Raw genomic sequence first — 26017 nt, forward strand, 5'->3', positions numbered from 1 at the left:
TTTAACTTTACCATTTTGGAAATGTCATCTCTTTTTAATATTTGGCGTTGATTCTAGACATGATACCCTTTCATTCTGGACTATCAAGGTTAACCCAAATATTTGGAAAGTAGCTGTGGTAGTCAAGGTTATACACAGTGGCTTTGGCTGGATTTTAAAACTGGTTCCCTACTTACTATCCGATTGACCTTGAACAAGTCACTGAACTTGTCTTTCTTTAGTTTCTTATCAAAATAAAAAGTTAATGTGAGGATAAAATTGTTCATATATATACAAACTATTTAAAACCGCACTTGGCATAAAGTAAGTGTTTAAAATTTCAGTAATTTATCTGTATGTTACATCAGAAGAGAGTTGTGAAATGGTGAAAAGAGAACATCATCTGGAATCAGAAGGCTTGGATCCTTACTCTGGCTCAATCTGTAGTCAGAAGGCTTGGATCCTCATCTTGGCTCAGCTAGGTACTAGTTGTGAAATTAGGACAATTTGCTTTCCCTACCAGGCTACAGTTTCTGCAAAACTGAACTCTCTTGACATTTCTTTAATTCTACGTGTCTATGAGATTATTTTCACAAGGAAACATTGATCTATGCCTGAAACCAAGCACATTTACCCATAGAAGTAAGGAATTCACAGTGTATAAATGTGCATAACCGTTAAAACACATTGTTCTAGTTCCAAATGCTTCAGTTCGTCCTCATCTGTCCTTATCTCCTGTTAGTTGTGAGACCTCGAGAAAATTTCTTAATATCTCTGTCCCTTAATTTTCCTTTATGAGGATTGTAATAATAATCCTCTAATAGAATCACTATGAGAATCAAATAAACTAGTAAGTGCAAAGCATGTAGGACATGCATGACACATGATAAATAATAATAAATATAATTACCATAATAAATCCACTTTGGAATGTGTTTAATTATGAAGTTATACCTACTATGCAAGAACTATGCTGGGTAATACAAGGTCCAAAACATTGGTTAAATATATTTCCTACCCTCAAGTAGCATATAACGTATTGAGGCAAAAGTCAAATAGGTGAAAAAAATTAGTAGAAGACAAAATATGGAATGAAGGAGGTCAAATTTGAAGTCAGTTATATAACTCTTTAAATAGTCCTGGAGACAATATAAACCCAGAAGAAATGTGATGGAATAAAAGGCATCAACACAGGGATCATTATGTGGCAGAATTGACAGTGAAACTAGACAAAATGAAAGGGGGAGAAGTCAAAGATAGTAGTTTTCTTTGCTTAAGCAAGGCCCAATGTGGCAGGTGCTTTGGACACAGCTTTAAATATAGTTTCATAATAATAGATTATGATTCCAAAATGGCCATAACAATAATACTTCTGACTCCTTCGCAAAGTGGTCTCGTCATTATCCCTTCAAGAGGGGACATTTATTCTCCCTATTCTTATACCTGTTCTGCCTCTATTGCCTGCTTTGAGTAATGACGTGTGGTAGAAATGGTATTAAAAGCTTCCAAGACTAGGCTTTAAGAGATCCACAGCCCTGGTCTCTGCTCCTTGGACACTAGGTGCTACGGGCTGGGGTTGTAGCTCAGTGGTAGAGCGCTCACCTAGCACATGCAAGGCCCTGGGTTCGATCCTCAGCACCACATAAAAATAAATAAAATAAAATAAAATAAAGGTATTGTGTCTAACTACAATTGAAAAGTAAAATATTTTTTAAAAAAAGAAAAAGAAACTAGGTGCTACACTAGGAAGAAACAAAACAAGTGCATTAGCCAGTCATGTGGAGAAGAATGGAGGCTCCTGACTGATAGCCATCATTATCAAGCCATCCTGAGACTCATGCTAATAATAACCACCTGATTAAACTACATGGTAAATAATCACTGTTCTAAACCACTGTGTTCTGAGGGGTTTGTTATGCAGCAATAGATAACCAAAGCAATGTTATTTAATTTTCTATAAGAATCCCATGAAGGTAGACATTTACCTTTTATCCCTTTTATCTGAAACAGGAGCAAACTGGAGATAAGTGTTTTAAGCAACCTATCCAGTGTTACAAACTGGAAGATAAGTGTTTTAAGCAACCTATCCAGTGTTACAAGGCTCCTGTGACACAGCTGAGTGAATTGTAAAGTCATTAGCCAAATAGAGCCTCAGTAAAGAATTAATTCAGAAAAAAGTCAGACAACTTGTTGTGGCTATTCCTTAGAACACTAGGACCATAAACAACTCCGAGTAAATTGATAAAGGATAAGATGAAATTACCCAATGAATGTAGTACAAAAGAAATCTTTTCAGGAAACAGAGACAGCCTGCCAACCACCTGTTTTACTGCCTCAAGGGTTCAGTATTATTTAGAGAGGAGAATTTTGTAAAGAAAGGTTGACAGACTAAAGTCAGTCCCCCAGTCCTGTGAACATAAGCCTGCCCTTCCTTTCTTTACTCCCTTCCTTCCTTTCGTATTTAGAGTGAGCATGAAAAAGAGCCTGTCTCTGTCCTAGGTTCAGGGACTCCAGCGATCAATGACTCTATCACTCTTATTGGCCAGGAATGTACTGTACAGTATTGTGTGTGCTCAGTTGACTTTCTCTAAAGGACAAAGGAAGCCCCGAATGAGGGTTTTAAGTAGGGAAGTGACTTGAGTCTGTTGCTTTTCAGAGAGATCATGCTGGGTGCATTGTAGAAAATAGACTGAAGGAGACTCAATGGCAAGCGTGACCCAAGTTAGAAGTCTACACTTACAGCAAGAAAAACTGGGAAGTTTCCAGTGATGAGAAAGGTTAATGAGAAAGGAGGCATCGGGGAAAGAGGAGCTACTGGTTTCAAGAAATAAAAAGGAGAGAGGGTAAGAGCACTTATAATGATTTGATTCCCTAGTTGAAAGTTGACTACAAACCAACAATCTATAATGCAATAATGTAATTCAACCAGTTTTCTTCAGGATTAGCATTAGAAAGGCAGGTAATGGATAAAAATAGAATGCTTCATATATGGATAATAGTTGATATTTTCATGTTACTAAAATGCTGTTTATTTCACATGTATATTTTTGTCTCACTGCCATTTCCATGCCTGACCTCAACGATGGTGGTCAGCTATGATGGTTATACCATAGTACAACTATGTCCTATCCTAGCGCTCCAGATACACTTAAAACTAAGTAAAGAATGGAGTTCCATCTTTAAAAATAAAACAACACATTCTTGGCAATGGAACCTGGACATGTATCAAACATGGTAGGGTAAGTTCTCACTTGGAAATATAAAGGGCAGCCAAATATCAACTGTTACAGAAATAATAAGAAAATTTTAACAAACTGTTTTAACTGTTTTCTGAAAGAGACTTCCTCTACTGCCAGACGTCTTGAGTTGCCTCCTGCTCTGGAAGCAACTTCCGTCATTGGCGATCGTGGCTTCCACTTTGGGAAGAGAACCACCTGTTTCTATACTTGGTTGCATTTTGCTTTTAATGTCTTCTACAGAATTAGGTCCTTTTCATGTTTCAGAACTTGTTTTTTTTTTAATGTTTGTGTTAATGTTTGTGTTTTTTGTACTCTGGTTTGATTTCTGTGCATTTTTGGTGGGAGTATCTCATGTAGATTTCTTCAACAGAGATGGGTCTTCAATTTCCCTCTTCATCAAAATTACCACCACCACCACCACCACCACCACCACCTTCTTCATGTGTAGTAAGTTTTATTTTTTTTCTATAGAAACTTGCTACCATTTATAGGGTTAGGTTGCTTCCCAGATGTGCATAAGAGTTTTATATTTCTCCTCCTCTTCACCTTCTGACTCTGCAGCTTCCTGAGGACTACTCAGTGTTGTGTGTCATTAATACACATAGGCTGTGAACTACACTTCAACCATAAGACCACCTGAGTCCAAGGGAAGCCTTGGCTGTACAAACCTTGTCCAAGTTGCCAATGTTACTTGGATTGGATGCCTTCATAATCCATTGCCCCTGCTTTGACAATGTGCAATTCATTCTCTGTACCTGCCCTTTAACTGACATTCTTAAAGATAACTGGTGCTCGTTTTCATCATGATCCACCTTAAAGTGATATTTTTTTTGTTGACCTTTAGTTCAGAACTGAAAGAGTTCTGGGGTCTCAGGGGACTCATGACCATGTCCACATACACTGAATCTTCCATGGTGTGATGGCATGCACTTAAGTAGGAGAAAAGGTGGACAGCGACAAACAACTTTGAATTCAAAGAATAGATGTACAGGAAGAAATCACATCAGGGACAAATACAGTAATGTTAAGAAAAAAAAGAAAAAGAAAAACACAAGCACTTATCACAATGTTATAAGCTTAAAGTGCATTTTCTCACTCCATCTTCCCAACAACCCTATGGCATAGGTAGTTATTTTCTCACTTCACAAATAAGAAAAGCGAGGCAGTATCAACCACAACATTCATTTCCTGATTACTTCAACAAAGATACATTTTTGTTACATTGCATGTACAGTAATTATATTAGAGATGACAGAGGACAAGTAAAAACATACATGATATTATCCCTTGGGACATTCATAGCTAAGAGGGAAAATCTAACAATGGCAATAGAAAGTGCCATTGTTGTGTGCCAGGTGTCATCACAGCTGTCTTGAGAGGATTCTGGAGATGGCCATTCTTCATAGAGGAAAACTTGAGCCTAAGTGGCCCATAAACTCCCATTGCTAAGTGGAAGGTGACAGCTGGGTCACTGCCTGCAGTTGGGCTGATTGTGCCATGAATCATTTCTCCTAGTCATGAGAAAAGGGGGTACAAATTTGGTGGGGTGAGTTAAGGTTTAGGGATTAGGGTGGGGTGGGGTTCATACTAAAATCCACTTGTTAAAGAACTACTCACAAAGGTCTAGAGCTGCCCAGAGGTGGGTGCAACAGGAGGGCAGTGGCATCCATCCTGGCAAGGGATATGTCTAATTGTGCAATACATGCAATTACCATGGTTATTTTCCAATTGACTCTTCCCTGCTTGCCTTATTCTTCAAGAAAGGCTTCTAGATGGGGTTGAAGGTAATTGATTTCTCCTCAAATTAAATCTCCTCAAACTAACTTTCCATTTTCCAAACTCTGGCCTACCTTTGTATATAATTAGGTTAGGTGAGATCAAGGGCACTCAACTCAACGGGAGCCTCCTGGAGACCACAGAGGCTGAAAAAAAAGTGTCTTTAACTTGTGCTATGTGAAGTATGGTAAGATCCACAGATTATACAGGATGCAGAATCCACTGCTTTTCTCAATCTTATTTCTATCCTGCTGATAAAACTACCATCAGTTTTCATAATCATTGTGTTTTTACATTTTCCTTGAGTAATAACAATTTCTAAGTACTAATAGAATTATTTTGTTTGCATGTCTCCCAACTATGACCTTTAAAATACGGTAAATAAAATAGAATTAAATGATGCAAATATTTAGATTAGTTCAGGGCTTTCTTTGATAGCAAGTTTAAAAGTGGACCAAAAGAAACTATGAAGCACTGAGCACAGAGTTTGCAATCCATGGTTTCATTTGTATATCAAGAATTGTGGACTCTGATTGTAGAGATTTGACTTCTACACTCTTGAGCTGAGCTGAAAGAAATTTAAAAATCTCTTTTCCAGGGGAGCTGCAGTTTCCATCAATTTTTATGTGTGCAAAAGAACACAGAGAAAATTTATCACATAAATGTCCTAAACAACACCATGGAAAAGGAGAATATTGAGGAAGGAGTGAAAGCATTCTGCACTAGCTCAGCTTTATGTTACTTTATTTATTATTAAAGTTACAATGTATATTTTGTAGGCAAAGTTTATTGCACTAATTAGCTCATTAATAACCTCTAGAGAAAAAAACAGATTCTCTGTAGGCTGGTTTACTGAATTTTAATGACACAGATAAAAGAAAATCAGTGCACTAGGTCCTGGGAAAGCCCTTCAGACTGCACAAACAGCTCTGATTTATTCATTGTATAATATCATAGAGAGGTGAGAATCACTGATTAAAATAGAAAGAATGTCCACAAATCGTTTATGATGCAATAGGTTTGTCTAATTTAAATAAGCAATGTTTATGGAATTTTAATTTAGTGGGGAAAAATCAGTCTTGATACACTTCTTCTCCTGAATTGGAACAGATGGTTTATTCTGTACATTAGCCTTGCTGGCAAGGATTAGGTGTGGAGGGTGAATGGGTAAAGAGGAAGATAGGAAGGACTTTGGGTAATAACAGACTCCAAGGCACTGATCATCTACTTGAAACCTTGAACGTTTTCCATGATGTTGTGAATGATGTCCAACGTGGTACCCTGGCCTCCGATGTCTGGGGTCTGGATATTTTTATTGCCTATGGATTCTAAGACTGCAGTACGAATTCGGGTGGCATGGGAATGGAGTTTGAGGTAATCCAGCATAATGCAACTTGCCAGCAGCATGGCCGTAGGGTTGGCGATATTCTTGTGAGCTAAATTCTTGGCCGTATGCCTTGAAGCTGTCTCAAATATTGCATATAAGCGACCATAGTTGGCTCCAGGTACCAGGCCAGGCCCCCCAACCAACCCTGTGCAGATATTGTTAATGACGTTGCCATAAAGATTGGGCATCACCATGACATCAAACTGTTGGGGTTGGGATACCAGCTGCATGGTAGCATTGTCCACAATCATGCCTTCTAAGATGAGCTGAGGATAGCGGGATGACACCTCACGACAGCACTGGAGGAAGAGTCCATCTCCCAGTTTCATGATGTTGGCCTTGTGCACAGCTGTCACTTTTTTACGCCCCATTTTCTGGGCCAGCTGGAAGGCATATTCAGCAATGCGCATAGAACTGGCCTTGGTAATGATCTTCAGACTCTCTATCACTCCTTTCGTACTCTCATGCTCCAGGTTGCTATACTCGCCCTCTGTATTTTCCCGAACAACTAAGATGTCTATGTTCTTGTGCCGGGTCTGCACGTTTGGCAGATTCTTGAAATGAATGACATTGGCATAGAGATCGAGGGTGGTGCGAAGCATACTGTTGCGGGATTTGTAAGAAGGTGGCAGGTTGTGATCGGTTTCGATGTTGCCCTTCAAAGCCACACGGTTTCGACGGATAGCCATGATAGCGTTGTGAACTTCCTCTTCACTAGATGTGGAGTTCACCAGCACTTCCTCAAAGTCCACGGGCACACTCGCATATTTAAACACAGACTTGACGTGCATCATAAGTTCAGGCCCAACGCCATCTCCGGGAATCATGGTCACCGTGTGTCGTCCACCGTACAAAGCTGCTGGAGGATCTATGTGATACCCACAGAAGCTCCTCAGAGGGACCTGAGGTCCAAGTAATATTTCCCAAGAATGACCAAAAATTGCAGTTTGTAAAATTGCCTTCACAGAAGAACTAGCTCCCATTAGCATCTTTAGTGCCATGATCCTTACATCAAGGTTCACTCAAATTATGTGGAAATATGGGTTCTTCCTCTTGCTCAGCACTGGCTTCTTTTGGTGGAATTCTTGTTTCATAATTCTTGCCTAGGTCACAATTCTTTCACTAGAATGTGTTTGATAGACATTCTACTGTAGTGAAAATGATAGCTAGACAGCAGAAGATATATTACATAATAGAAAATATAAACATTTTTGAGTTGGATAATTAATTAAGCACGTTACATATACTAAGTCCTGTATAATATGGTTTTAAAATGCAGACTTATTTTTAGGGCAGTTTAGGGTCACAGCAAAATTGAACAGAAGGTACAGCTATTTACCATACATACTACCCTGCCCTAACATAGGAACAGCCTTCCCTATTGTCAAAATTTTGCATGACAGTGGTATATTTGCTATAACTAATGAATCAATATTGACACATGATTATCACCCAAAGTCCATGGTTTTACACTAGGTCACTTTTGATATTACATATTCTACAAATTTGGACAAATGCCTAATGACACATGCCTATCATTATACTATCATACAGAGTATTTTCTTCTCTGGAGAAGAGAAATAAAAGACTTTCTCAGAAAAACACCTGGTTAGACATTCAATTTCTTGGAACTATCCCTAGACCTACTGAATTAGAATTCTGGAGATGGGAATCTAACTCGTTATGTTTTAATAATTGTGATACATACTGAAATTTGAGAGCCACTGGACTATGAAGTGATCAACAGGAAATGATGAGCGGCTATGTTAGGTTGAAGAAAATGAGAAAAGAGAAGACAACTTCAGGGATATTTAGTAGATAAACAGGACTGGGCTACTGGCCTCTGAAACACTGAACATTATTTTTAATGAATTTAACAGAGTGGATGAATGATGATGCTATCAACAAAAATGCACAATACTAGAAGCAAATCCAACTGGGAGGAGGAATGAGATTGAAAAATGGGTTCAATTTCAGAAATTCTGTGTTTGGGAAATCTGTAAGATGTCCACATACTGATGCCTAGCAGGTAGCTTAGTAAATGAGTCCGGCAGCTCCAGAGAGAGGATCATAGATGATGCTATAGACTCAAGAGCCATTAACACATGAGAGAGAGTTAAACCTACAGATGTGTATAAAATAGCCTCTAGCAGAGGTTTCTAACTTTTCTTTTGCTGTGAGAGATGATGAATGACATTTATAGGAGATATACTCCCAGAAGCATGCTGAATTGTAATGAAAACCAAACACACACGTGTGCATGTGCACCCATACACGCAAACACACACGTAGTTGGATAAGTAAGGCAAAGCTCCCAAAGTTTTTTATTATAGGTCATGTTCAAAAAATTATTTTATTAAGAAATTATTAGTGAGATCTGCTCCCTGATCTCAAAACTTGCCATTTTTTGAGTGACAACATGTGCATACAGCTAATATAAAAAACATATTGAACTATATTTAAAAGGTAAAATTCAGACCCTTACAGCTAATAAAAGAAAAACATCATATACTAATAAAGAGTAGGAAAACATAAATTTATCATCAAAATGTATAACACATAGCCAGGCTTGGTGATACATGCCTATAATCCCAGAGACTTGGGTGGCTGAGGCAGGAGGATCACAAGTTTGAGGCCAGCCTCAGCAACTTAGCGAGACCCTGTCTCAAAGGAAAGAATAAAAAGGGCTGGGGATTAGCTCACTAGTAAAGCTTTACTGGGTTCAATCCCCAGTACCAATAAAAAGAAAAAAAAAAAGAAGTATGACCCATAGTATTAACAATTATTCATAGTAATGTAAATAGTATTATTGCACATACCATTTGAATAATCACTTTGTTTTTAATTTGGAAACTTTAATTATAGCCTTACTTCCATTTCTCTGCTATAAGGACAAGACACATACACATGTTTTCTTTACCTCTTTTCCTTATTAAATATGTACCTATTGCAAAAATCAAGGTAACAAATGCAGCTATAAATCCACAGCTTACTGACTATAATATTTCAAAATTGCTGTAAGTATTAATGATACATCAATAACCACAGGTCAGGGATATTTTCAGAAAATATAAAATAGGCTATGAATTATGAGCTACTCACTTACAGATAATTCAAATTCTACCTTGTTGCACCCAACCAGCAGACGCTGTTGAAATGCAGATGAGCTGACATCCTTGTGATAATAACTTGGGAGTGAGTCTAACTAATTAAAAAAGTAAATCATTCTCGAGGGATTATAACTTAATGCTTATCAATAAGTGACTAGTTTTGACATGTGTCATGACTGTGACACTGTGATAAGTGACTAGTTTTGACATATGTCATGATGGAGTGTGACACTCAGTGTGTCATCCCACTGAGGTCAAAAAGTACTGGGCTAGGAAGAAGAACGTAGAGAAAGCACAGAAAAGTAACAACGAGGTCTGGGGGTACAGCTCAGTGATGGAGCACTTGCCCAGCATGTTTGGGGGCCTGAGTTCAATCTCCAGAATCACAAAAAAAAAGGTGTGGGGGGGGAGAAATGATAATGATAATGATGACAAAACCTAGGGGCAAAAGTGATGATAAAATACACACACACACACACACACACACACACACACACACACACATATATACATACATATCTCCCAGGGGATGACTAGAGAAGAAATGGGTGGGATTGGGTGGGACAAGGGAATAGAACAGAGGGAAGTATTATACAAACTAACAGAGCTGGAACATTCCAGGAATGAGTGGCCAATGCTGTCAAAATCCTATTGAGAGGGAAAGAAAAACAAACAAACAAAAAACTTACCAATAACAGTGGGGATCACCAACAACCTGCCCAAGGCCATGTAGGTGAGTGGGTGAGAACACGGGCTCCAGAGCCAAGCTTTCTGACATGTATAGTTTCTAGGTTTTTTTTTTTTTTTTGTCTCCATTCTTTTGGAGTCTTTTGGAACTACATTACAGTGGGAGTAGACAGCAGAAAATAAAAGTAGGTGATTGACAGACATGCAAATAACCATGCACATCTTTCAATGTGAGGAAACAAATATAAAACCACCACTGCCAAAGAGTTTACTTCCCAGGCAGAGTTCCATGAAGTAGACCTAGATGAAACATGAAGGGGCAGTGGACACCAAATGGTTCCTGAAGGACCCGGATGACATGTGCAAGGGCGTAGCATGGACTGATCATGTACTTGGGCTAGGAAGCTTAGCCAAGGGATCCAGGTCCAGTCTCGTAGAAGGGCCAGCACCTGACACACATGACGGAAGGGAGAGACTTTCTGAAATACAGGCAAAACTAAAAGGCCTGTGGGGTGCCGTGTACATTTCTGCCTGGTTGAATGGAAAGGTTTATGCAGGAAAATAGTGACAGACAAATAGGGAAAGTAAATTGGGGTCATAGAGTGGAGGACCTTGAATGGCAAACTTAGGAATTTATATGATACCCCCACGGGCAGCTGACAGGCATTAATGGTTTCTGAAATAAAAATAAAGGGATTTGAAAGCTATTACTTTATAAAGAAAAAACATGAACTCAAAAATAGAGTGAGGGAGACGGGCATTTCAAGGCCCGTGACCACCATATAACAAAGCTTTGCCTTAGTGGAAGCAGAAATTTAAAACACACACAGCCCTTTTAAGAAAGCTCTTGAAATCCATTTAAAGCCCTAGAGAAACAACTGATTATGAACATTGTTTTTATATGTTTTTCTGAAAGAATCAAAAGACAAAGTCTTAGTTTGTGGCATTTTCTCTATTGCACAATCATTAACCATTTCTTACCTGTTCGGCCATCACTGTTTAATAACCACAGAAGAGTTGACAGATGGCAGAGAACCATCAGGGAGCCAAACTTAAAGTAATCTCGAAATGTCCCCCTTGTCTTCCAAAGGAGAACATACTTCATCCCATACCAATTTTACTGTACAAATCCCAGTTTGAGGAGGAACTACCTGCATCTTTACATGAAGAAAAGCTTCCTGGATATGTTTTTCGGCTAATTAAAGAAAATCTTGATCTGAAAACAGTAGGTGAGGATGGGACTAACATCATGCTCTTTACTCACATTTTCCCCCCTTTCTTTCTGTTTCTGTTTTTGTTTGTGGAGTTTTTTTTCTTTTTTGGGGAACGGGGGTCAGGGTTTAAAAGGAGCAGTTTATAATCTAGACATAAAAGTGAGATTTAAGAAGCAAGGTGAACCTTTTTGAAAAGAAGTCAGCTAATGACTCATTTGGAAACAGCGTATCTCTTGCCTTTCCTTCTACCCAAATGTTAGGGCCAAATGATAACTCCCTTAATCACTTTTCTAACACCTGGAACATTGACTATGCCAACCTAAATTCTCCATGTCTAGCAAGATAGTGGCCTTCCAGTAATTATTCACAGGTGTGATTATTATATTTTTCAACACTTCTATATTTCAGAGGCTTTCCCTTTAAACAGGATAAGGCAAAAAACCTCTATGTGATAGTAATGAATAGATGTGTGAGTAAATGAAGTCCTCTCTGTTAAACCTACCTAGTTTTTAGTTCAACACCCACATACACATTCCCACAACTGCTGTCACCAGCTCAGATGGTCATACAGGGTGCGTTTTCTCAGAAAGTCTCAATACTCATTAGCCCAAAATACATCATCCCTATACAGTACACACCACATTTGTTAAATCAAAATGACTGAGTTCTTACAGTGAGGTTTTTATAATAACTTACAGAATCTAGAAATTAGAGGGGTTTTCAGATGCCAGCTATTTTAGTCAACTGGTTTAGCCCCGGTCAATATTACAAAGGAAGTATCATTGTACAAATCATGTGTATCTCCCCGGCCTCCCTACTACCTGCCTGCAAATGCTTTCCCGTCATTCAAGAAGGAAAGTGGCCTTCACAGAGCACTATATCCAGGGCTTCTGTTGAATAACACTTTATCTAATTCTGAAAAATGCAAACTATGAGATGGTGACCCTAAACAAGGAAGTAAGGTGCCAAGAGAATTGATCTTCTAAATCAACAGAAGAGTCTTTCCCAGGTCTCTTCTTCCTAAGCTTTTGCTCTTTCCCACACATCACTCTGCTTTCCTTCTGTGCTTTATGTGATTCGTGTGCTATAGCCCACCCCTGAGAATGGAAGGAAGAGTAACACATACTCACACATTCACAATCCCATTCTCACTCACACATACAGGCTACCATGGTAGACTTTCAGGCCATTAAAAGATAAACTGACAATCATGCAAAACTAAAAACATCTACAATTTCCAAATAAAGATGTGTGCTTAGAAACATGCATTTGCAACTGCTCCCTTTTGAAATCCCATTTAAGTTATATTTAAAATGGTTTTCCTTTTTTTATTTGTATTGATATTACAAACTTACAAAAGCCATGAAGATCATAGAGGGGACAACAACATTTTGAGAAGCAGAAAACAAGGTGAAGAAGCAATGACTTTTCAGATTTGAAAAAGCTGAATCTCAAACACAGTGGGAAAAAAGCCAAGAAACAATTTGCTTTGCATTACAGAAAGCAAAACTTAGGAATTGACAACACCAGATACCTCTGAGAGTAGCAGGTAAAGGTGAATTGACAGTCTCTCTAAGAACTAGATATGCCCAAGTTCTTCCTGCCATTCTGCCCAGTCAGATGACTATATCTCCAGCAATCTAGGAGAAGATGGGAGATTTATTCTCAGCACTGGGAAACTCCATATAAGACTGAGAGCAGGTTCCCTATGGACTACCTGGGAAATAAGTAAAAGTTTATATGACATTCAGAAAGCTGGAAGATGAGCTTGGGCAAGAGATTTATAAGGTTTTTTCAAAGGAAACCAATTAACTAAAACTAAAGTACTTAAAGATACTGAAAACCAGTTGTTTTTCAAGAGAATGACCCAGATCAACTCCCATGATCCATGGTCACATCCCAATTTGCAGAGATTTTTGACTAGTGTTTTATCACCTGTTCTTCAGTGTGAGCAAAGAGCCAACTTCAAATGTTTGAGGGAAGCTTCTAATATGTGCTCCAACAAGCCAGAACAGTACATCAAGGAAGAGTAGACATAGTATACAAAAACCAGGGCCCCATTCCTGTAGAGGCAAAGGGGATCCTCAGAATCATGGGGATAGAGATTCTCAGGGCTATGAACTTAGCAGTGAGTCTAGAAATCAACTCAACTCTGGAGCAGGTTTATCTAAGAACATGAAAGGGTTAGAAGACATTTATAGAGTAGATGAGAGGTTGAGGATAAACTATGATAAATCTATAGAAAACTAAGCAATAAGATGAATAAAGTAGCAAAATAGTAGTGACAGGGAGAACAAAGATTTATGCAAGAAAGGATATCAAGCATAGGATATTCCATGATTCAGTTATTAATATCATGTTCATAGTCTCAATAACATAAATACAGAATATTGGTCTAGCAAGAAGATATGCAGAGAGGTGAAAGATAGCCAAATTTCCTTCCTATATGGTGGAAGTTAATTTTAAATAGTGTCATAGTTGGAAATATGATGAAGTAGCAAAAAACATGCTATTTAGAGATAAGGAGAAAAGCACCAAGAGATTCTCTCAAGAGAACTAAAAGTGGTCACCTCTAGGGATGGGAGATGGGTAAGGTTTCCAGGTATTCATCTTTTCTATAAAGACTTTTAGAACATCTAAGCTTTTAAAAACTAAATAGTGAGATGATGATAGATAGAGACTTCATAGAAATACAAATTAATTTTTTTAGTGCTCAAAAGTGGACTTTCCCTTTGATGCAGTAATGCTTAATTGTTAAATGTCAGCAAATAATTTGGATACTAATTCTAACTCTTTCCTTTTTAGATGTTAGACCTTGGGTGAGTTGCTGAATTGCTCTATGCCTCAGCTTCCTCGTAAAGTAGGATAATAACTCCCTCATGGAGTTCTACAAGGATTAGATACAAACAATTTGAACAGTTGCTAGCTCAATGCATCTTGATGGTCATTGTCATTACTGCAAATGCAATATTTGAGAGCATTTGAGATCATTCTAAACAACAAATAAATAAAATTAAAATAATACGACATTTCATGTTATTTCAACCCAAATTACACACACTGTCCCAAAATTGTAATTTAACAAATTCTGAGTACTGGGAAGATGGCAGAATAAAGGGGTCACTTCCCTGGTGGATCCATAGCATGAACTAAGAAAAGCACATAGGCAGCTTTTCAACAAGGTGGGTGAATAATCAAGAATTAGAGGGGATATTATTGGAGTTTAATGCTGGACCTTCAAAACAAATCAGGGACTCAGGAGATCTTGCATAATAAAATAAAGGGGAAGGTCCCCAGTCCCACAGCCATGACAACAGCTGGAGGTGCAAACCAGAGCAGCCCCTATGTAAACACAATAAAGCAATAAAGGAATTAAAGAAACCCTAATTCTTGGGAAGACTTAGGCATGTGGAGTATGGAGAGTTTAGAGATAAGAGACACTGTTCTGAAAAACATAGTATCCATGTACAGGAGGGAAGCTACCATATCTCTCAGCAGTGTGCATGGACAACAGAAGAAGGAACTATTCTGCAGCCCTGGCACAGAAGCCAACAACTGGGGGAATCAATTACTGGCAGACCCAATCTGGCTGGAAAAAAAAAAAACAAGCCAGACAACCCCATTCTGTGTGACAGAAAGTGTACCTAAGTGATCAGGAGAAAATCAAGCATGGATAGAGGTTTACACAGGGGAATACTGGTCGCTAAAACTCACCTGCCTTCCCCTATCCACTCCAATCTGGCTGCTTACAGGACTGGCTGGGAGAGAAGTGCCTGATTGGGAATCTGGGGACAAAGCACCCCAAATAAACCAAGATGTTCCAACAATAGAATTCATCGACTGTTAAGGTCTGTAAATAAGTCAAAAATAACACCTGGTATTTTGCCAGAGAAATGTTAAGAGTTCGTAAACAAGTCTGGATGGTGCCTGGCAAAATGTCAGAGGGAGTGGTTTGAGAAGTAACAAAAGGGAGCCATTAAGTGTGGAGATTCCTTATTGGTTGATTGATGTATCTAGTTTATGCTAATTAAGATAAGCTGTGCAAAATGTATAAATAGCTCTGTTGCCCTACAATAAACGGCTCCCATTCCTGCTGTATCAATGTGCACAAGTTATTCGTCACCCCCCCAGTTATTTTGCTGCAGCCGGACTGGGGCAATCGACAACATGGTAAAAGAAATGTCAGAGAAGGAGTTTAGAATGTACACAGTTAAATTGATCCATGGCATACAGGACAATGTAAGGAGTAAAATCAGAGGTAAGTTTCAGGAGGTTAAAAGACCTCTTCAAAAAAGAGATAGAGATTCTGAAAGAAATCAAGCAGAAATCCTTGAAATGAGGAAATCAATAAACTAAATTAAAAACTCAATGGAAAGCATCACCAACAGACTAAACCACTTGGAAGACAGAGCTTCAGGCAATGAAGACAAAATATATAGTCTTGAAAATAAAGTTGACCACACAGAGAAGATGGTAAGAAACCATGAATAGAACTTCCAAGAATTATGGGGTAAAAAAGATCAAATTTAAGATTTATCAGGATAGATGAAGGAGCAGAGATACAAAAAAAAAAAAAGAAGGCACAATCTTTTCAATGAAATAATATCATAAAATTTCCCAAACCTAATGAATGAAATGGAAAATCAAATACTATAGGACCCAAAATGTCCAAAGTTACAACAGACCAACACCAAGGTACATTATATTGAAAATGCCTAATACCCAGAGTAAGGATAGAACTTTAAAGACTGTGAGAGAAAAATATCAGATTATGTATACGGGGTAACCAATTCGGATCTTAGCTGATTTCTCAACACTGACCCTCAAAATAGGAAGTCCTGGAATAATATATACCAAGCCCTGAAATAAAATGGATGCCAACCAAGAATTCTATATCAAGCAAAATTAAGCTTCATATTGGAAGATGCAATAAAAACCCCTCCATGGTAAAAATAAAATAAAATAAAGCTAAAAGAATTCACAATTACAAAGCCTTTACTATAGAACATTCTCAACAAACCATTCCATGAATATGAAATTTTTTAAAAAGTGAAAACCAGCAAAGGGAGGAATTACACTAAAGGAATAGTCAATCAAAGGAGAAACTGATTCAAATTAAAAGCTAGAAATAAACCAAAAGGACTGAGAATACAAATCATGTCTCAATAATAACCTTTAACATTAACGGCCTAAACTTGTTAATCAAAAGACATAGACTAGCATACTGGATTAAAAACAAGACCCAACAATATGCTATTTCCAATAGCCTCACCTTATAGGCAAAGACATCCATGGACTGAAGGTGAAAGGTTGGGAAAAAAATGTCACTCACATGGATTGCATAAACAAGCAGGAATTTCTATCCTCATATCACATAAAGTGAACTTCAAGCTAAAGTTAATCAGAAGGAACAAAGGAGGACATTTCATATTGCTTGAGGGAATTCTACATCATCAAGACATAACAAACTTAAATAGTTATGCCCCAAACAATGGAGCATCTATGTACATAAAAAAAAAAAACCCTTCTCAATTTTAAGAATCAAATAGACCACAACACAATAATACTGTGTGACTTTAATACACCTCTCTCACTACTTAATAGATTAATAGATCTTGCAAGCAAAAACTAAACAAAGAAATTATAGAACTCAATAATACAATCAATAATTTAGACTTAACAGTCATATACAGAATATTCCATCCATCTATGAGTGAATGCACTTTCTTCTCAGTAGCACAGGATCCTTCTCTAAAATAGACCGTATCTTATGACACAAAGCAACTCTTACTAAATACAAAAAAAAAAGATAATACTCTGCATTCTATCAGATCATAATGGAAAGAAATTAGAAATCTAATATAGAATAAAAATAGAAGCTACTGTAACAGCTGGAGACTAAATAAAATGCTAATGAATGACAAATGGATAGCAGAAGAAATCAGGAATGAAATATAAAAATACTTAGAGATAAATGAGAAGAGTGATACTACTTATCAAAATCTCTTGAGACACTATGAAGGCAGTGATAAGATGAAAGTTCATTGCATTGAGCTCATTCATTAAAAGAATAGAGTCAATGAATAAATGACCAAAAATTACATCTCAAAGCCCTAGAAAAAGAATAATGAATTTACACCCAAAGCAGTAGAAGACAGGAAAAAAATAAAATCAGAACTGAAATCAATGAAATTGAAGCAAGATATAATTTTAAAAATTAACAAAACAAAAAGTTGGTTCTTTGAAAAAATAAATAAAATTTATAAACCCTTAGCCACACCAATGAAGAATAAGAGAAAGAAAACTCAAATTACTAAAATTTGTGATAAAAAAGGAAATATCATGGCAGCCACTACTAAAATTCAGAAGTTAATTGGAAACCATTTTGAAAATTTATGATCCAATAAAATAGAAAATCCTGAAGACTTTAACAGATTCTCAGCATAGTTCTATAAGACCTTCAAAGAAGAATTAACACCAACCCTCCTTAAATTATTCCATGTAACAGAAAAGGAAGGAACCCTTCCAAACTCATTCTATGAAGCTAGTATCACCCCTATACTAAAACCAGACAAAGACACAATAAGGAAGGAAAGCTTCGGACCAATATCTCTGATGAACATAGATGCAAAAATTCTCAATAAAATTCTGGCAAATTACATACAAAAACTTATTAAATAGATAGCACACAACAACCAAGTGGGCTTCATTACAGGGATGCAAGGTTGGCTAAACATACAGAAATTAACAAACAAAACACATCACATCAACAGACTTAAAGACAAGAATCATATGATTATCTCCATAGATGTAGAAAAAGCATTTGACAAAATACAGCTCCTCTTCATGTTCAAAACACTAGAAAAACTAGGGATAATGGGAACATACCTCAACATTGTAAAAGTTATTTATGCTAAACCCAAGGCCAACATAATTCTAAATGGAGAAAAAATTAAAAGCATTCTTTCTAAGAACCGAAATAAGATAAGGATTCCCTATTTCACCACTTTTATTCAACATTATCCTTGAAATTGTAACCAGAGCAATTATACAGATCAAAAAAATTAAAGGGATACATACAGAAAAAGAAGACCTCAAACTATCACCATTTGGCCACTACATAATTCTATATTAAGAAGAAAAAAAATCCACCAGAAAACTTCTAGAACTAATAAATAAATTCAGCATACTAGCAGAATATAAAATTAACATCCATAAATCAAATGCATTCTTTTCTTCTTTTTTTTTTTTTTTTTGGTGCTGGGATTGAACCCAGGTCCTTACACATGCAAGGCAAGCACTCTACCAATTGAGCTATATCACCAGCCCCATCAAATGCATTCTTATACATTAGTGATGAGCACTGAAAGAGAAAATAGGAAAACTATCCCATTCCCAATAGCCTCAAAAAAATGGGGAATCAATTTAACAAAAGAGGTGAAAGACCTCTATAATAAAAACTACAGAATACTAAAGAAAAAAAAAACTGAAGTAGATTTTAGAAGATGGAAAGATCTCTCATGCTCTTAGATAGGCAGAATTAATATGGTTAAAATGGCCTTACCACTTAAAGTGTTATACAGAATTGATGCAATTCTTGTTAAAACTCCAGTGACATTCTTCAAATGAATAGAAAAATAAATCATAAAGTTCATTGGAAAAATAAGAGACACAGAATAGCCAAAGTAATCCTTAGCAAGAAAAGTGAAGCCGAAGCCACCACAATACCAGACTTCAAATTGTATTACAGAGCCACAGTAAGAGAAACAGCATGATATTTCCACAAAAACTGTAGACCCAGAGTACAGAATAGAAGGTACAGAGACAGACTCACATAAATACAATTATCTCACACAAGATAAAGGCATCAAATACAAACATTGAAGTAAAGACAGGATCTTTGTTAGAGTCTGTAAACAAGTCAGGATGGCGCCTGGTATTTTGCCAGGGGGAGTGGTTTGTGAGGTGGCGCCAGCGAGCCATTAAGTGTGAAGATTTCTTATTGGTTGATTGCTGTATCTAGTTTGTGTTAATTAAGATAAGCTGTGTGGAATGTATAAATACCTCTGTTGTCTTACAATGAACGGCTCCCTCTGCTGCTATATCAATGTACACAAGTTGTTCGTCACACCCCCTGGTTATTTTGCTGCAGCTGGCCTGCGGCAGATCTTCAACAAATGGTGCTGGGAAAAACTGGAAATCTATACATAGCAAAATGAAATTAAAATTGTTTCCCTTACCCTTCACAAAATTCAATTCAAAGTGAATGAAGGACTTTAGCACTAGAACACAGACCTTGCACCTAATAGAAGAAAAGTAGTCCCAAATTTTCACCATGTTGGCTTAGGAATGAACTTTCTTAACAAAACTCCTAAGTTGCAAGAAGTAAAATCAAGAATAAATTAATGGTATGGAATCAAACTAAAAAGCTTCTTCACAGCAAAGGAAACAATCAATAATATGAAGAGAGCCTACAGAATAAGAGAAAATCTTTACCATGTGCATCTATGATAGAGCATTAATCCCTAGGATATAAAAAGAACTCAAAAAACTTAACACCAAAACAAACAAATAACCCAATCACCAAAAAACCAAGTAACCCAATCAATAAATGGGCTAATGAACTGGACAGACCTTCACGGATGAAGGAATATAATAAATCAACAAATATATGAAAAAATGCTCAACATTTTTAGCAATTAGAGAAATGCAAATAAAAACTACTCTAAGATTTCATTTCCCTCTAGTCAGAATGGCAATTATCAAGAATACAAGCAACAATAAACGTTAGCAAGGATGTGTGGGAAAAGATACACTCATACATTGCTAGTGCAACCATTATGGGAAGTAGTATGGAGATCCTCAGAAAATTTGGAATGGAACCACCATTTGACCCAGTTATCCCATTCCTAAGTTCATACCCAAAGATTTTAGAATCAGCATACTACAGTGATGCAGCCACATCAATGTTTACAGCAGCTCAATTCACAATAGCCAAACTATGGAACCAACCTAGATGTCCTTCAATAAGTGAGTCGATAAATAAAATGTGGCATATATACACAATGGAATATGACTCAGCCTTAAAGAAGAATGGAATTATGGCATTTGCAGGTAAATGGATGGAGCTGGAGAGTATCATGCAAAGTAAAATAAGTCAGTCCCAAAGAACTAAAGGCTGAATGTTTTCTCTGATATGTGGATGCTAATTCACAATGCGGGTGGGGCTAGGCTCCAATAGAGGTATTTTGGATTAGACAAAGGGGAGTGAAGGGAGGGGAGGGTATATGGGAGCAGAAAGGATAATAGAATGAATCAGACATTATTACCCTATGTGCATATATGATTACAAGACAGATGTAATTCTACATATACAACCAGAAAAAAGAGAAGTTACACTCCATTTATGTATGATGTGTCAAAAGTCATTCTACTATCATGTATAGCTAATTAGAATAAATAAAAAAATATTTTGGGAATAGCCATACCAACATTCTGAATAGTAATGATTTATTAAGTGACCCTCTGATAAAAATACAGTTTTTTTCTTGAACACTTATTAAATGTCTATTCAAGAAAATGTAGAGGATTCTTTAATACTGCTTCCACTTAAAGAACATTTCCAGCCCTTAATATTCTAATCTGTCTCCACTTAACAATTTCAGAATTGATGGAAAGCATTAATGTGTCTTCAAGGGGGAAATGAATTAATTTCCATTTATAATACTCCTCTTACCAAGGAGAAATTATTTTAAGATCTGTCTTCATATTTTGCAAATGCTGACTAATTTTTTAATATTTTTGGAACTCATATGAGTATGAATTAAAACTCATTCACCTAAAGTATTTCAAGAAAACAGGGACAGGCTCTTCAATATCTCTCAAGACAAAATATCATTTTCCCTTGGGGAAATGAGGACTCTTTTCAGTGACTGGGTTATCATCTGGAAAACAGGTAATTCTCCAGCATCTTGAATTGCTTTCCTTGACTGGACTGCAGTTTGGTATGGGATGTCAAAGGAGGAAAATGTACACACCAAAGTGATTGATTAAAAATGAAAACTCTATGGTTTTTGTCCCAGCATATCAGAGATTATTAAAAATAATATATACCAGGATGCTGCAAGCTACTAATGAGCCATGCCTAAGTCTCTACGTTGCCAGCCAAGCCATCCTGTGCTCCTCTGGCTGTGCAAAGGAACATCTAATGAAGACATTCTCATCTTACTGAAGTAGTCACATGAACAGTAATCTTTCTGTTTCCTGAGGCGGCCTGAAATACTGCCTGTCAAATACAATTACCAGCAAAAGCCAATCACTTGCCTATTACCTTGTTAACATGTCCACAATGAGCCAACGTGAAATGAACACAATAATGGCATAGTTCATTTGAAAAACTTGTTTATGGTGCTCATCAAGGTCTGAGTATCAGAGAGAATATTATGTGATAAGGCTAAGCAAGTATTTTCAGATGCAAATACAATGTGCCAGGTTTGCTGAAATTGATTCCAGTCACTAATTTAATGTTAGTGTTTTCTAATGCCTGCGGACTACTTAGTTACTACTTGATAAAAATGCTTGGAAAGGTTGTATGTCAGCTCTGAACCTACATAAAGCATATGGAGATAAGCAATGTGTCAGTCTGGGTATATGAACATTAAGAAGAGCATTTTACTTTCATACATCTCAACGGGAGAAATGCCAATTCTTCATTTGCAACATCTAACTCAACTATAGGACTTAGTAGTCTATCAAGCAAAAAAAAAAAAAAAAAAAAACTCAGCTTGCAGTGAGTAACATTTGTGCATTTAATGTTCTTGCATTGGAAGTGGGGGGAAAATTGGTAGAGAAAGGGAGAGATGAATGTAGGGAAGAAAGAAAGAAGAAAGGAAGGAAGAAGAAAGGAAAGGAACGTTGGTTCTACTCATGTTTCATAAACTTCCTCATTTAATTTATTCACAACCCATGAGGTATTAATTAATTAATTAATTAACAAAACTATGATTTTGGTGGTTAGTTTATGTGTCATCTCCACTGGGCCATGGGGTACTCAGATATTTGGGCAAACATTCTCGGTGTTTTTGTAAGTATATTTTTCGAGGAGATGAACAGTTGAATCAGTAGACTAAGTAAAGCAGATTACCCTCCATGATGTGGTGGGCTTTATCCAATCCATTGAAGGTATGGACTAAGCAAAAGGCTGACCCTTTCCCACATGGGAGAAAATTGTCCAGTAGGATGCTCTGGTGGAAGATGCATGGTAGTAGATTCTGTTGGACCCTCTCCTCCACCCACCACCCTGATATAGGTAATGCCCCTCCTTAGGTGGTCACCGTCCTCAACTCCTGCTTCTCTTTCAGTCCACTTACATTCTCATGTCCCATCAACCCTCCAGGCAACATCCTTGGTAAAACATAAAATGGCTCCAGTCCAGCTTACTGGCCATGGAGAAGCAATCACCCCTCCTCTGACAGGTATTCAGAGAGTGCATTTACTTCCAACCACTATAGCATCACACCTTTACCTCCTGCCCAGAGCACTTCACCACCTTGTCTGTCCCCTACATTATGTTTCCTCAAGACTCCTGGTTGTATCACCAAATTCCGGAGGCTCTCCAAATGATCTGCTTGAAGAACTTCCAGGCCTGGTAAGAGGGAGGATGTGGCCGCTTTTGGAAGGGAAGAGGTGAGACCCACTGGACAGATTTATTCAGATAAATCTTCCTCATAAAATCCAGACTAGACTCCCTAGAATCTTCTTAATTTCCTTGAAGTGGGAAAGGAATTCAAGATCATGAAACTACCTCTAGCATACTTATTTACAAGTGGCACTCAGTGGTCTCACATCTCACATTAAAACTGCACATTTATTGTGTCTTAGGGTCATACTGGAACATCACTTAAGTAAAGCACCCAACACTGACCATCTTGCCCTTCCAGTCTCACTTCCCCATTTCCCTACCCATTGTTCCTGTGCTTACCTTCCAAATAAATATACACTAAAATCCTTTTCTCAAATTCTGCTATGCAGGAACCTAAACTCAGATACTCCTGTACTCCAAATCATTCTGCTACACTAGCATACCAGATGCTGGCCTCTAAGTTTGCACACATAACCTGGAGCAAGAGCCTTTAGGAAAAGTAGCCATGGATGAGAGCAAATCCCACTGTGATGGTGGCCAGTTCCAGGGCCTAACAAGTGAGCAATTTCAGGTCACTGATAATTTGATAACATGAGCACACTTAACTCCAGGGAGTCAGACTGCCAACCTGCTACATATTTTAGGATGACCAAGAAGTAGAAGCCTGGTGGTAGCTTTAAGCTACTTGTAACTTGAGGCCACAGTGAAGAGTTTCATTGTCCTTAAAAAGATGTCAATATTAGTAGAGCCAGTAGCAAATCAGCCTTCCAGATCTTAATTGCTGTTACCAACGGCAACCTAGTGGGATTTGTCTCTTACCTAGTTTTAAACTCAGATCAGCACCTCTTCGATTCTGACTATTAAATACACAGTGTGGAAATAAATCCACTAAATGTAGCATTTATATGCTCAAGTGAAATCACACCAATCTGTATATCTATCTTTGGTTCACAGCAAGAGCTTATATATAATTATATAAAGATTGTTCAGTAGAGGTAAAAATTACACATCATGTGGATATGAAGTATGGAAGCTTAGAAAAAATAAAAGACATAAACATGAATAGTACTATTGGACATTCATTTACTAAGTTCTCTTTATGTACCAGACACTGTGCCAGGCAATGAAGATAGGAAAGACATTAGCCCCGTCTTTTAAGGGAATCACAGCCTGGTAGGGGAGACAGCTATATAAAGAGAAGATGTGATAAAAACTCAAGTGTTGGTACAGAGGTATAAGCTGCTTTCAAGGGGAACAGAGAGGAAGCAGCATGTTTGAAAGCTAACAGAGTTACCAAAGTCCACAGCAAGAAGGTAAAGCTTAGGAGCAAGAGGTATAGCTTAATTGGTGGAGTGCTTGCCTCATATGTACAAGACCCTGGGTTCAATCCCCAGCACCACATACATACACACACACACACACACACACACACACACACACACGGTGAAGCTTGAATTGATTCTTTAACAGAGATCATCTTCAAAAGTCAAAAAGTAGAGAAAATCTCACACAGAAACACTAATGAGAACAAAAACTGAAAGTAGAGAGAGCACAGGATATTCACCATTAGAAATCAAAGTGAAAACTGAATCTGGACAAGTACACGCACACTCAAAAGACCATTTTAGAAGGAATTAGCTACGTTCTATATTTTAGCATATTTTTGCGAACAAATATATAAGTAGAAGCCATATAATCTGCAAATGGCAAACACAATTCCCAGGTTGTTTTCAAGAAATGAGAGGGGAGAGTAGACTCAGGTTGATCACTACACAAATGTATGAGAAGCAGGTTCTTTAACAGCACGTCTTCATTTCCAGTTTCCCAGTTCAACTGAAGTTGTTCTCCCCCATCCCCAGATGTTTGCCAGGATGCAATCTTGTTAAATTGCATTCCAATTCTCCCTCCAAAGCTAGTTCAGAAAGGATACTTTGCTAAGAAACTTTGAGTTCAGTTGTTAGCTCCATAGTAGATAATCCAAGCCGGAAAGCCTATTTGCCTTACAATATATCCTGGGGGTGTTTCCTAAGGATAGTTTCTCTGTGTTTCAAACACTAAAAGAACAAGGCAATTACTTTCCTGGGAAACAGAAAATCAGAATGGTGCAGGTTATCAAAAAAACTTAAGCAAGCTGAAGTGTCAGCTTTAAAATTCAGCTTCTGTGGACAGGCGGCAAGATGGCTGTAACCCCTGCTAGCCTCAGTGGCCAGGACGGGAGCACTCTATACTGTCCTTACAAGACCAGCCGCCTCAATGTTAAACAGCATGCTCACACCAGCTCCATTAAAGGTTTGGGGACGGCCCAGGAAGCACTCAGTCCCCGCGCTCCCAGCGTGGAGACAGCATTCCCCTTGCAAATGAGCTCATCCTCATCCAGCATGTCTGTCATCTCAGATCATTACCATTCCCTCTGCTCCCCTCCATGTCAGAGAAAGGGGAAAGAATGTGCTTCTGGAAAACAATTCAATGAGCATTTGAAGGCAGTGGGGCTTGCTCAGCTGCTCTCAGATGTCCCTGAGCTCCACACTGTATCCCCCCAGTGGCCATTTCAGCACAGCTGGGCTCTTTCACAAATGGCTGTGAAATGTACTGTGAAAAGAGGGGATGGCAAAACTCTACTTAATGACAAAGGAGAAGCTCACCAACCAGACAGTGTGGTTCAGGTTGTAGGTCTTTTCATCAATGATCAACAGCATATCTGCCATCTTTACAGATATGGAGTTAACAATGAAGACAAGCGTGGCTGGCTGGTGGGGATGGGCTTATGGGCAAAGGATCTCCAGATGATTAAATAGACCTCAGCTTCTTTGGCTCCCTTAGGCATGTGCATGTTCTCCTGATGTCCAATTTTAAAGCTCCCTGTACCTACCATCTTCTCTCCATACAGTCCTTCCTTTCATAAACTGAGCAAACGTAACTTTAATGTTAACCATACTCATAATACTTAATTTATGCACTTGTTTGCTGGGCATTGAGCTTTTTAA

At 37.8% G+C, this 26017-nt stretch overlaps 2 protein-coding genes across 5 annotated transcripts in view; both read right to left on the bottom strand.

Moving 5' to 3' along the window:
- Nell1 (neural EGFL like 1) overlaps nt 1-26017 on the bottom strand; it is an 826302-nt gene that overhangs the window by 257905 nt on the left and 542380 nt on the right. The gene's annotated exons all lie outside the window — the stretch shown is intronic.
- On the bottom strand, nt 4770-7382 carry LOC113179475 (isocitrate dehydrogenase [NAD] subunit gamma, mitochondrial-like). Its single transcript, XM_026384110.2, has 2 exons — nt 6290-7382; nt 4770-4798 (listed from the first exon to the last, which is right to left on the bottom strand). The coding sequence occupies exons 1-2, from the start codon at nt 7380-7382 to the stop codon at nt 4770-4772; spliced, it is 1122 nt and encodes a 373-aa protein (XP_026239895.2).

The sequence above is a fragment of the Urocitellus parryii genome, chromosome 4, assembly GCF_045843805.1.
Source record: "Urocitellus parryii isolate mUroPar1 chromosome 4, mUroPar1.hap1, whole genome shotgun sequence".
Classification (NCBI taxonomy): Eukaryota; Metazoa; Chordata; class Mammalia; order Rodentia; family Sciuridae; genus Urocitellus; species Urocitellus parryii.